This window comes from Salvelinus sp. IW2-2015, unplaced genomic scaffold, assembly GCF_002910315.2.
Source record: "Salvelinus sp. IW2-2015 unplaced genomic scaffold, ASM291031v2 Un_scaffold3860, whole genome shotgun sequence".
Classification (NCBI taxonomy): Eukaryota; Metazoa; Chordata; class Actinopteri; order Salmoniformes; family Salmonidae; genus Salvelinus; species Salvelinus sp. IW2-2015.
In genome coordinates, this window is record NW_019945134.1 from 28,732 (window position 1) to 43,130 (window position 14,399).

Sequence of the window (14,399 nt, forward strand, 5' to 3'; positions counted from 1 at the left end):
CTCTCTCTCTCTCTCCTCTCTCTCTCTCTTCCTCATCTCTCTCTCTCTCTCGTCTCTCTCTCTCTCTCTCTCTCTCTCTCTCTCCTCTCTTTCTCTCTCTCTCTTCTCTCTCTCTCTCTTCTCTCTCTCTCTCTCTCTCTCTCTCTCTCTCTCTCCTCTCTCCTCTCTCTCTCTCTCTCTCTCTCTTCTCTCATCTCTCTCTACTCTCTCCCTCTCTCCTCTAAGGGAGGAGGAATACCTCTTTGGCCTTACCTGGCTACTGATGAGACCCAGGTCCCCCCATGAGAGAAGCCTGAAGTTATGTTGTTGATAAATGTAAAATACTACACGAGGTCCCCCTGGAGAGCCTGGAGTTGGTGTAAGTACTACGGGGATATATAAAGGGAATGTCATGAAGCATCACAGGAGGAAGGCTAGGCAGAGACCTCTTAGGGAGTATTAGTTGAATTCATTGAAGTGTAACAGTAGATTATGATCGATGCTAGCAAAAAGGAAGAGATCTCGCATGTTATATCGACTTAGAAAGTGATATCCTGACTTGTCTTTCTGTTGTATCTCCTCAGGGATTGGATGGCTTGGCCGGAGACAAGGGAGATGACGGAGACGCTGGTCAGCCAGTAAGTTTTGATTTATTTAACCAGGAAAAGACCCTTGAGGCTATAGGATTGTGATGTTGTTGTTAGTGAGGAGAGAAAAAATAAGTAGGGAGTAGTCTTGTACACAAATACACGATATATACAACATTATGTGGACACCTCTTTAAATGAGTCGATTCGGCTATTTCAGCCACACCCGACTGCTGACAGGTGTATAAAATTGAGCGCACCGCCATGCAATCTCCATAGACAAACATTGGCAGTAGAATAGCCTCACTGAAGAGTTCAGTGATGCCACCTTTACAACAGGTCAGTTTGTCAAATGTCTTAGTTCCAGTGAAGGGAAAATCTTAACGCTACAGCATACAATGACATTCTAGACGATTCTGTGCTTCCAACTTTGTGGTGACAGTTTGGGGAAGGCCCTTTCCTGTTTCAGCATGACAATGCCTCTGTGCACGAAGCGAGGTCCATACAGAAATGGTTTGTCGAGCTCGGTGTGGAAGAACTTGACTGGCTTGCACAGAGCCCTGACCTCAACCCCATCGAACACCTTTGAGATGAATTAGAAACACCGACTGCGAGCCAGGCCTATCTATTTATGTAGCTATTGATTTACCAAGCTAAAAACACGGAACCTAACGCTAGCTAGCTAGCTGCTGGGAGGATGTTGGCAATGGACGAGTGATTGAGTGACTGATTTCTTCCCACCCATATCGTTTTTCTGTGGCTACAGCTAAAGTTGCAGGTGTCATTTGGTTGGCTAGCGAGAAATGTGAATCACTTTGCTAGCTAGCGATTCTGAACTTGAAATGACTGAAATGACTGTTAACTACAGTTAGAATATCTCTTAGTTGTCAATCAAATGTATTTGGCATCGATCAAACGGGCGGGCGGGTAGGCAAGTTCCCGTTCAGGTGTAAAATCGGCGGTTGGGACAAGCATGCATTGGCAGGAAAGGCGAGCAGGCTACAGTYCTATTCCCCATTGTCTATCAGTGCAATGATGACAAGTTTGAGAGATTTTACCTACTGTACTGTTCCCTCGTTAGATTTTAGCTCATCTTGCTTTGGCTAGCATTAGTTGTTGATCTTGTTGTTSGGGGTAAAATGTCAGCCACTCGCCCACTCGTCCAATGACAACATCCTCCCAGCAGCTAGCTAGCTAGCGTTAGGCTCCCGCGTGGTGCAGCGGTCTAAGGCACTGCATCTCAGTGCAAGAGGCGTCACTACAGTCCTTGGTTCGAATCCAAGCTGTATCACATCTGGCCGTGATTGGCAGTCCCATAGGGCGGCGCACAATTGGCCCAGCGCCATCCGGGTTTGGCCAGTGTAGGCCGTCATTGTAAATAAGAATTTGTTCTTAACTGACTTGCCTGGTTAAATAAAGGTAGCTTTTTTAAAAATGCATAACTGAGGGAGAGAGAGACTATGTTTTCATGGTGGTTTGATCAATAGGAATGTGAAGTTCCCCAAATGTAAGAGGACTCCCGTGGTATTTACATATTTACAGAAATCCATTCAGGTGTATTTTGTTAAATGCTTTCTAATGATCTAATGTCGTGCTGCTGCTGCTGCCTGTAAAAACACCCTCCAGTTCAAAGTGAATGACGGCAGGCTTGTGTGGCAAATAGCTTATTTCTTGTTGATGATGTTGTTGTTGTTTAGGATGATGATGTTGTTGTTGTTGTTGTTTTTGTATTGTGAATCTGTTACCTATTGTAACTGGTCGGGGGGGTGTTGTTGTTGTTGTTGTTGTTGTTGTTGTGGTACCTATTGTAACTGGTCGGGGGGGTGTTGTTGTTGTTAGTGGGCACCTATTGTAATGCTCGCGTGGCGGTGAGCCTGCTGACAATTCGTTGATGTCTGTTGTTCCAGTCTGCTACCCTACTACGTAACTGGTCCCGCCGGTGTGGTTTGTGTGTGCTGTTGTTGTGTTGTTCGGCAACCTGATGTAACTGTCGGGGTTGTTTGTTGTGTTGTTTGTTGTATACCTATTGTAACTGGTCGGGGGGTGTTGTTGTTGCTGTTGACTTGACCTGCGCTTATTGTTGTTTGTTGTTGTGTACCTATGTAACTGGTCGCGGTGTGTGTTGTTGTTGTTGTTGTGGTAACCTATTGTAACTGGTCGGGTGGTTGTTGTGTTGTGTTGGTGGGTACTATGTAACTGGTCGGCGGGGGTGTTGTTGTTGTTTGCTGTTGGTAGCCCATAATTGTAACTGGTTCGGTTGTGTGTTTGGTGGGTACCTATTAACTGGCTCGGTGGGTGTTGTTGTTGTATGTTGTTGTTGTTGTTTGGTACCTATGATATGGTCGGGGGGTTTTTGGTTGTGTTGTGGACCTATTGTAAAACTGTCCGGGGGTTGGTTTCAGGTCCATTCTGGTCCTTCTGGAGAAGCTGGACCTCCAGACCACCCGGCAAGAGGTAAGTGTCTGCCAAGAAAACTTTTGATCCCGCAAGGTATCGCTAACAGAGCAACACATGTTCCAGGTTCCAAAGATTCCTAACAGAGCTAACACAATGTTCATGTTCCAAAGTATCGCTAACCAGAGCTAACACATTATCCAGGTTCCAAAGTATTCGCTAACAGAGCTAACACATGTTCCATTCCAAAGGTATTCGCTAACAGAGCTAACACATGTTCCAGTTTTCAAAGGTATTTGCTAACAGAGCAACACATGCTTTCAGTCCAAAGGTATTCGCTAACAGAGCTAACACAACAGTTCCAGTGTCACAAAGCGTATTCGCTAACAGAGCTAACACATGTTCCAGGTTCAGGCAAGGTACTCGTCATTATCCAAAATTGTAGATATGCTGAATTTAAAACTTAGCTACAATGGACTATAATCATATCTGATTTGCCTTGGTTGAGCAGCAACTCTCCACACAAGCCATATTCAGGACGTTTTTTCTAGATTATTTTAAATATTCAAGAGACGTTTTGTACTAGATAAGAACCTAAATAAGTTTATAAATATTCAGAGACGGTTTATTAGTTTTAAATTAGAATATGAACCTGTTTGAGTTCGTCTGACAGCGATGCGAGAGCAGTGAGATAAAACACTCAAATCCAGATATCAAGATGTCATTTTCTACCTCCTGCACTTCCTGCTGATCGTGTCACACAAACCCGCCTCAATGTCCACACGAGATTAACCGCTCCCTAAATGGCACCACTCGTCCCTCTGTGGAAAAGCAGTGCACTTTTTTAAGGAATAGGTGCTATTGGGAAACGCCCTACAGTATGTTTTCTTACCACTTTTACAACCTGGTCCAATTAAAGCCATCACGTTTTAATGGAAGCAGTAAAATGCTATAAACTGCTACACCAATACTGTAAATAATGACGGTGTGACGGGTTGGGACGGGTGGTGCACGTTTGACGGTGACAAACAAGGCTTTGTCCAACGAAACCTATTCCTTTTCTCTACTTTTTGACCAGACAGAGCTCATAGGATCACATAGATATAGGTATATAATATAGTATTAATATGTATTAAATAGTCATATAGGTATTGCAAATGACAATAAGTATATAGTTTAATATAGTCATATAGGTATTAATATTGTATAATATATCATATAGTATATAATTATAAATAGTCATATAGGTATTAAATTGTATTAATATAGTCATATAGTTATTAATATGCTATTCAATATAGTCATAAAGTATAATTTTATAGTCATGTACATATAGGATTAATATAGTATTAATATAGTCAAACAGTATTAGAATAGTTAATATAGTCATAACAGTAATCAGATTATATTTATACATTATATTGTATAGGTATTAGTTATTATATATCATATATGGTACAAATATGTCATATAGGTCATTATATATTATCGTATATAGTATTAATATAGTATAATATAGTCATATAGTATTTAATCTATAGTATTAATTATCATAATAGGTATTAATTATAATTATATAGTCATATAAGTATTAATATAGTATTAATTTATTTATAAGATTTATGATATAGTCATAACAGTATTAATATAGTCATAACAGTAATCATAATAGTATAATATAGTATAATAGTATATTATAGTATTAATTATATATATAAGGTAAATATAGTCAATAATATAATTATTATTTAGTATTAATATGCACCATGTAGCTATATTATGTAGATTATATATCATATAAGTATTATATAGTCATAACAGTATTAAGTATAGTATTATTATAGTCATAACAGATCAGTATAGTATTAATATAGTCATATAATGATATATAGTTTAATATGTCATATAGTATTAATATAGCATATAGGTATTAATATAGTCATATAGGTATTATATATTAGTCACCATGTAGTCATATATGTATTAGTGTAGTATTAATATATATAGGTATTAATTAATAATATTAATATAGTATCTATAGGCATTAATAGTTCAAAGGTATTAATATAGTCATATAGGTATTTAATATAGTCATATAGTATTAATATAGTCACCATGATCATATATTATAGTGTAGTATTAATATAGTCATATAGGTATTAATATATATAATATAGCCATATAAGTATTAATATTAGTCATAACAGTATCAGTATAGTATTAATATAGTCATATATATATTAGTATGATTAATATAGTAATATAGGTATTAATATCATATAGGTATTAATATAGTCAGCATGTAGTCATTATGTATTAGTGTATTAATATAGTCAATAGGTATTATATATATAAATATAGGTATTATATAGTCATATAGGATAATATAGTCATATAGGTATTAATATAGTCATATAGGTATTATATATCATTAGGTATTATATAGATAAGTTATTATATATAATTCCAAACAGTCATAGTATAGTCATTTGCTTCTAGTCAAGGTCATCCGTCGTAAATGAGAAATTATCATCAATAGTTATTACTCATCATAACTAGTATATATATTACTTGAATAAGCTCTGTTTTCCCAAGTGTATACTAAATAGATTTTAGGCTGGGTTTCTGTGGATTCTGACGATTGATTTGTATTGTCTTTAGACTGTTTTAACCATCTGTGATTGGACACTGTATACCAAGCTGATGAGTTGGTGCCTCTTTCCTCCTCAGGGACCCATTGGACCAGCCGGTCTGAGGGAAGACAAGGAGAGAAGGTTCTTAAGGTAAGAGGCATAGACGCACACCACACACACACACACACACACACACACACCACAACCACCACAACACACACACACACACACACACACACACACACACAGACACACACACAGACACAGGCACACACACACACACACACACACACACCAGACACACCACACACAGACACACACACACACACACACACACAACACACACACACACAAGCACACAACACACACACACACACACACACACACACACACACACACAACACACACAGACACACACAGACTACAGCAGACACACACACAGACACAGACACACAGACACACACACAACACACCACACGCACACACACACACACACACACACACAGACACACCACACAGACACACACAGAACTGACAGCAGACACACCAAGACAACACGAACACACAGACACACAGACACCACACACACACACACACACACACACACACACACACACACACACACACAACACACACACACACACACACACACACAGACTGACAGACAGACACAGAAACACACAGACACACAGACACACACCACACACAGACACAGACACAGACACAGACACAGACACACACACACACACACACACACACACACACACACACACACACACACACACGCACGCACGCACGCACGCACGCACACACACACACACCACACATCCATTCAACAGAAGTGTAGGATTAGAGTTGATGTGATGGAGATAGGACAAAAGCCTCTCAGAACTTCCTGGTCTGTCAAAGCTGCTTCTAATTGGTTGTCAGAACGGTTTAATGCAGAAAGCTTAATCCTCCAACCCCGTTATCCGATCTGACGGTAAATCCATGGATCTCCAACTTTTTGTGTTCTCATGGCTGATGGATGACATGTGGTGACTGAGGCTCTGTGTGATTGTTGTAATTCCCAACCCTTTGAAAGGTGCTTTATCTGTTTAGGTTTGAATAAAACTTAATTCGAATAGAATCCTACCGAGATTCAGTATACGCTACCAGTCAAAAAGTTGGAGACACCTACTCATTCCAAGTTTTTTTTACTATTTTCTACATTGTAGAATAATAGTGAAGACATCAAAAACTATTGAAATAACACATATTGAATCATATAGTAACCAACAAAAAAGTGTTAAACAAATCAAAACATTTACATTTGAGACTCTTTAAAAAGCCACATTTTGCCTTTGATGACAACTTTGCACACTCTTGGCAGTCTTTCAACCAGCTTCATGAGGTAGTCACCTGGAATGCTTTTCAGTAACAGTGTGCCTTTACTGTATGTATGTATATATCATTTTTTTATTAGGATCTCTGTTAGCTGTTGCTTAAGCAGCAGCTACTCTTCCTGGAGTTACACAAACACAAAACATGACATAAACAGAACATTAATAGACAAGAAACCGCTCAAAGACAGAACTAAATCAATTAAAATGACACGCGTAGCCTCCATATCAATACATTCACACAAATATCCAGGTCAAAAGGGAGAGTTGCGAGTTGTTGCTTTATCTGTTTTGAATCCAGATATTCTATTTATTTGAGCAATATGAGATGGAATGGAGTTCCATGCAATACGGGCTCTATATAATAATGTTCGCGTCTTGAGTTTGTTCTGGATTTAGAGACGTGAAAAGACCCCTGGTGGCATGTCTGGTGGGTAAGTGTGTTGTCAGAGCTTGTGTTAAGTTGACTATGCAAACAATTTGGAATTTCCAACACATTCATGTTTCTTATAAAAAGAAGAAGTGATGCAGTCAGTCTCTCCTCAACTCTTAGCCAAGAGACACTGGCGTGAGTAGTATTGATATCGGCCATTCAACGTTTTTCGAGTCAGTTGTAGAAGTACGATACAACTGTATTAAACAGTTTGCACAAGTCTAATTTCTAGATCTCTCTCTGTCTTCCTCTGTCAAATATGTATTGAAAAGAAGCTTATGCTCTGACTACCCAGCAAGTGGTTCTCAAACCTCTCCTCAGGAACCCTCACTACCGCAGGCTATATAAGGTATCTCTGGAAGGTCATGCTGAATGTATTTGAATGTAGCTGGGAGTTACTACTATATAACTCCAGGATGTGGCTGAAGGGTATTGATACAGTGGTAATGAATGRTGTGATTGTGTTTTGCAGGGTGAGGCTGGAGCCGATGGGCCTGATGGTAAAACTGGACCTGTCGGACCCCAGGGGCCCCCTGGGAAGCCTGGACCTGACGGCCTGCGTGGAATCCCCGGCCCTGTCGTGAGTTACCTAGCTATACGTCATCTGTTATTTATGATCTATACGTTACAGTTTCACTGTCATGAGTCGCCTCTGAAGCCTCTGAAGCTAAGCAGGGTCGGTCCAGGTCGGTCTCTGGATGGGAGACCAGATGCTGCTGGAAGTGGTGTTGGAGGGCCAGTAGGAGGCACTCTTTCCTCTGGTCTAAGGAGATCCCAATGCCCCAGGGCAGTGAGGGGGACATTGCCTTGTGTAGCGTTCCCTCTTTCAGATGAGACATTACAACGGGTGTCCTGACTCTCTGTGGTCACTAAAGATCCCATGGCACTTATRGTAAGAGAAAGGGTGTTAACCCCGGTGTCCTGGCTAAATTCCCAAATCTGGCCSTCATACCATCACGATCACATAATCATCCCCAGRTTCCAGAAGGCTCATTCATTCCCCCTCATCTCCCCTGTAACTATTCCCCAGGTCGTTGCTGTAAAAGAGAATGTGTTCTCAGTCAACTTACCTGGTAAAATAAGGGTTAAATAAATCAATAAAATGAGTTAACACGCTCGATTCAAGTCCTAACGAATCAGATGACAGTGTCTGCTATATACTGTACTTACTGTCACATTATCAAGATTAAAATTGTGTGGTAACGGTAATGTGGTGGATAGTGTGAAGGATAATGTAATGGATGATGTGATACTTACTCTCAGGGTGAACAAGGACTTCCTGGTGCTTCTGGAATGGACGGACCTCCTGGACCAATGGTAATAACAACATGATAATTACAAGGTTTTGTATTTACGTAGCCCCTGTTCTCCAACTCAAAGCACCAAGAGAGCGATTGTTCTAGCTATACGTATCTGTTATTCTATGATCTATACGTTACAGTTCACTGTCATGAGTCGCCTCTGAAGCTCTGAAGCTAAGCAGGGTCGGTCCAGGTCGGTCTCTGGATGGGAGACCAGATGCTGCTGGAAGTGGTGTGGAGGGCAGTAGGAGGCACTCTTCCTCTGGTCTAAGGAGATCCAATGCCCCAGGGCAGTGAGGGGGACATTGCCTTGTGTAGGTCCTCTTTCAGATGAGACATTACAACGGGTGTCCTGACTCTCTGTGGTCACTAAAGATCCATGGCACTTATTGTAAGAGAAGGGTGTTAACCCGGTGTCCTGGCTAAATTCCAAATCTGGCCTCATACCATCACGATCACATAATCATCCCAGCTTCCAGAAGGCTCATTCATTCCCCTCATCTCCCCTGTAACTATTCCCAGGTCGTTGCTGTAAAAGAGAATGTGTTCTCAGTCAACTTACCTGGTAAAATAAGGGTTAAATAAATCAATAAAATGAGTTAACACGCTCGATTCAAGTCTAAGAATCAGATGAGTGTCTGCTATATACTTACGTCACATTATCAAGATTAAAATTGTGTGGTAACGGTAAAGTGGTGGATAGTGTGAGGATAATGTAATGGATGATGTGATACTTACTCTCAGGGTGAACAAGGACTTCCTGGTGCTTCTGGAATGGACGGACCTCCTGGACCAATGGTAATAACTGATAATTACAAGGTTTTGTATTTACGTAGCCCTCCAACTCAAAGCACCTTATATTGGGGTAACTTATCCTTAGATATACTGTTCCATCCACTGCTTGATATACTGTTCTATCATCCACTGCTTAGATATACTGTTCATCCACTGCTTAAATACTGTTATCCACTGCTTAGATATACTGTTTACAATCACTGCTTAGATATACTGTTCATCCACTGCTTAGATATACTGTTAATCCACTGCTTAGATATACTGTTCATCCACTGCTTAGATATACTGTTTAATCCACTGCTTAGATATACTGTTCATCCACTGCTTAGATATACTGTTCCATCACTGCTTAGATATACTGTTCATCCACTGCTTAGATATACTGTTCTATCCACTGCTTAGATATACTGTTCATATCCACTGTTCTCTAGATATACTGTTCATCCTGCTTAGATATACTGTTACATCACTGCTTAGATATACTGTTCCTCCACTGCTTAGATATACTGTTCATCCACTGCTTAGAATATACTGTTTAAATCCACTGCTTAGATATACTGTTAATCCACTGCTTAGATATACTGTTACATCCACTGCTTAGATATACGTTTCATCCACTGCTTAGATATACTGTTTATCACTGCTTAGATATACTGTTCTATCCACTGCTAATATACTGTTCCATCCACTGCTTAGATATACTGTTTTATCCACTGCTTAGATATACTGTTCCATTCCACTGCTTAGATATACTGTTCTATCCACTGCTTAGATATACTGTTCTATCCACTGCTTAGATATACTGTTTACATCTGCTTAGATATACTGTTCATCCACTGCTTAGATATACTGTTATCATCACTGCTTAGATATACTGTTCATCCACTGCTTAGATATACTGTTCTATCCACTGCTTAGATATACTGTTCCATCCACTGCTTAGATATACTGTTCCATCCACTGCTTAGATTATACTGTTACATCCACTGCTTAGATATACTGTTCTATCACTGCTTAGATATACTGTTCTATCCACTGCTTAGATATACTGTTTATCACTGCTAGATATACTGTACATCACTGCTTAAGATATACTGTTCCATCCACTGCTTAGATATACTGTTCATCCACTGCTTAGATATATCTGTTCATCCACTGCTTAGATATACTGTTTACATCCACTGCTTAGATATACTGTTCATCCACTGCTTAGATATACTGTTCATCCACTGCTTAGATATACTGTTCTATCCACTGCTTTAGATATACTGTTCTATCCACTGCTAGATATATGTTCATCCACTGCTTAGATTACTGTTTTATCCACTGCTTAGATATACTGTTCATCCACTGCTTAGATATACTGTTCATCCACTGCTTAGATATACTGTTCCATCCACTGCTTAGATATACTGTTCATCCACTGCTTAGATATACTGTTCTATCCACTGCTTAGATATACTGTTCCATCCACTGCTTAGATATACTGTTCCATCACTGCTTGATATACTGTTCATCCACTTATTCTGTTTACATGCTTAGATATACTGTTCCATCCACTGCTTAGATATACTGTTACTATCCACTGCTTAGATATACTGTTTATCGCAATACTTTCATCCACTGCTTAGAATACTGTCATCACTGTTAAACTTCAATCCACTGCTTAGATATACCTGTTCTATCCACTGCTTAGATATACTGTTCCATCCACTGCTTAGATATACTGTTCACATCCACTGCTTAGTATACTGTTACATCCACTGCTTAGATATACTGTTACATCCACTGCTCTAGAATATACTGTTCCATAATCCACTGCTTAGATATACTGTTTACATCCACTGCTAGATATCTTTACATCACGCTTAATATACTTCGTGTCTATCCACTGTTCCACTCTGGACTGATATACTGTTCATCCACTGCTTAATACTGCTCAATTACTGTTTATCCATGCTTAGAATACGTTCACACTAGCTAGATATACTGTTTACCATCCACTGCTTAGATATACTGTTCCATCATCCACTGCTTAGATATACTGTTACTCCACTGCTTAGATATCTGTTACATCCACTGCTATAGATATACTGTTCCATCCACTTGCTTAGATATACGTTCCATCCACTGCTTAGATATAACATACTGTCTTATATACTGTTTATCACTGCTTAGATATACTGTTCCATCCACTGCTTAATATACTGTTCCATCCACTGCTTAGATATACTGTTTATCCACTGCTTAGATATACTGTTCCATCCACTGCTTAGATATACTGTTCCATCCACTGCTTAGATTACTGTTCATCCACTGCTTAGATATTACTGTTACATCCACTGCTTAGATATACTGTTTTATCCACTGCTTAGAATTATACTGTTCTATCCACTGCTTTAGATATACTGTTTTATCCACTGCTTAGATATACTGTTCCATCCCACTGCTTAGATATACTGTTCCATCCACTGCTTAGATATACTGTTCCATCCACTGCTTAATATACTGTTCTATCCACTGCTTAGATATACTGTTCATCCACTGCTTATATCTGTTCTATCCACTGCTTAGATATCTGTCCACCACTGCTTAGATATACTGTTCCATCCACTGCTTAGATATACTGTTCATCCATCCTGCTTAGATATACTGTTACATCCTGCTTAGATATCTGTTCTATCCATGCTTAGAATATACTGTTCTATCCACTGCTTAGATATACTGTTCTATCCACTGCTTAGATATACTGTTACATCCACTGCTTAGATATACTGTTTATCCACTGCTTAGATATACTGTTTATATCCACTGCTTAGATATACTGTTCACCACTGCTTAGATTACTGTTACCACTGCTTAGATATACTGTTTACACTGCTTAGATATACTGTTTTCTCACTGCTTAGATATACTGTTACATCCACTGCTTAGATATACTGTTTCCAATCCACTGCTTAGTATATACTGTTTATCCATGCTTAGATATACTGTTAATCCACTGCTTAGATATACTGTTCCTCCACTGCTTAGATATACTGTTCTTATCCACTGCTTAGATATACTGTTACCATCCACTGCTTAGATATACTGTTACATCCACTGCTTAGATATACTGTTATCCACTGCTTAGATATACTGTTCTATCTGCTTAGATTACTTGTTACAACTTCCACTGCTTAGATATACTGTTAATCCACTGCTTAGATATACTGTTACATCCACTGCTTAGATATACTGTTCATCCACTGCTTAGATATACTGTTCTATCCACTGCTTAGATATACTGTTACATCCACTGCTTAGATATACTGTTCTCATCCACTGCTTAGAGATATACTGTTCTTATCCACTGCTTAGATATACTGTTTTACATCCACTGCTTAGATATTATACTGTTCTATCCACTGCTTAGATATACTGTTCATCCACTGTTAGATATACTGTTTCATCCACTGCTTAGATATACTTGTTACTGTTTATCACTGCTTAAGATATACTGTTCCATCCTGCTTAGATATACTGTTCCATCCACTGCTTAGATATACTGTTCCATCCACTGTGACAGACTGATTCCTGAGAGTGTTTTTTGTCTCTTTCCAGGGTCTCCTGGTCTCGCTGGCTTGAAAGGAACTCCTGGCGGTAAGGAGAAAAGGTAAGGCTACTATAGAGAACGTTATCTCTCTCTTTATCTCCATCGCTCTCTATCTCTCCCTCTCTCTTTGAAATTTTAACAACGTTTGTAGTTTACAGAGTCAACTCTCCGGTGTGATTTAACGTGGTAATTGAATAGTATACGTAATGTAATTAACGTGTGTAATGATCATTGGTTTGGACTAGCGTGCAGCAGTAATGTATCTAGTGGTTTGGAGCTAGCGGCAGCAGTAATAGTAGTCTCGTGGGCTTTGCACTAGGCTATAGCTCTAGCTACGGCAGCGGATGTCGTGGAACACCACCGTTGTTAAATACGACACACTATAAACAGAAGATCCTCTACCGTCATAACTAAGAGTGTTCTGGCACCCGCCGCAGACACAGAGTACATTCATTAAGTTCGCAGGTGGTTTCAGCTCATTTAGTTTAATATACATATTGTGACTTGGCATAATTGAGCAACAGATGTTTGTTATAAACAAGATGTCAACATTTGTGATTTGTGTGTGATTGATCACTAAATCCCTCCAACAGCATGTCTCCTGTCTGTGGATGTCTGTGGATTTCTGTGACAGTCGTCTGAAGCAATTCTCTCTCTCTCTCTCTGTGGCCTATCTGTAATGTACTGTTGAATTCCCATCTAACATTGTCCACCTCTCTTTCTTCTCCCTCTCTCTCCTTCTCCTTCTCTCCTCTTCTTCCTCCTCTCTCTTTCTTCCCTCCTCCTCTCTCTTTTCCTCGTCTCTCTCTCTCCTCTTCTCTCTCTTCCCTCCTCCTTTCTCTTTCTCTCTCCTTCTCTCGCTCTCTCCCCTCCTCCTCTCTCTTTCTCTCTCTCTCTCTCGCTCTCTGTCCTCCAGGGTCACCCCGGTCTATTGGTCTGATTGGACACCTGGTTGAGTTTGGAGAGAAGGGAGACAGAGGCCTGCCTGGACCCAGGGAACTGGTGGAGGCAAGGGAGACACTGTAAGTGACTGACAAGTTTATTACTGCGTTGATTAACTATCTATAAACAGATGATTAATAGTCGAGGAATGACATAATATTAACCTTTTATTATCTACACCTTTACTGTTAAAGTGTTAGCTCATTGTTCCATACGACTATAAAGTGTCATCCCATTGGTTAATACTACTGTAAAGTGTTATCTCATTGGTTCAATACTATTATAAAGTGTTTTGAAGAATGCTTCATGTAAAGGTGCCATCTCATTGGTTAATACTACTGTAAAGTTCATCTCATTG

General features: G+C 39.6%; 1 protein-coding gene across 1 annotated transcript in view; it reads left to right on the forward strand.

Moving 5' to 3' along the window:
- The window catches only part of LOC112076588 (collagen alpha-1(XI) chain-like), a 19,208-nt gene that overhangs the window by 1,665 nt on the left and 3,144 nt on the right, over window positions 1-14,399 (forward strand). The window contains exons 2-9 of the mRNA XM_070441378.1: window positions 564-617; window positions 2,969-3,020; window positions 5,690-5,743; window positions 7,881-7,988; window positions 8,672-8,725; window positions 9,232-9,274; window positions 13,108-13,146; window positions 14,057-14,121. Coding sequence (XP_070297479.1) covers window positions 571-617; window positions 2,969-3,020; window positions 5,690-5,743; window positions 7,881-7,988; window positions 8,672-8,725; window positions 9,232-9,274; window positions 13,108-13,146; window positions 14,057-14,121 — 462 coding nt within the window. The 5' untranslated portion in view covers window positions 564-570. The remainder of the gene's footprint in view (window positions 1-563; window positions 618-2,968; window positions 3,021-5,689; window positions 5,744-7,880; window positions 7,989-8,671; window positions 8,726-9,231; window positions 9,275-13,107; window positions 13,147-14,056; window positions 14,122-14,399) is intronic.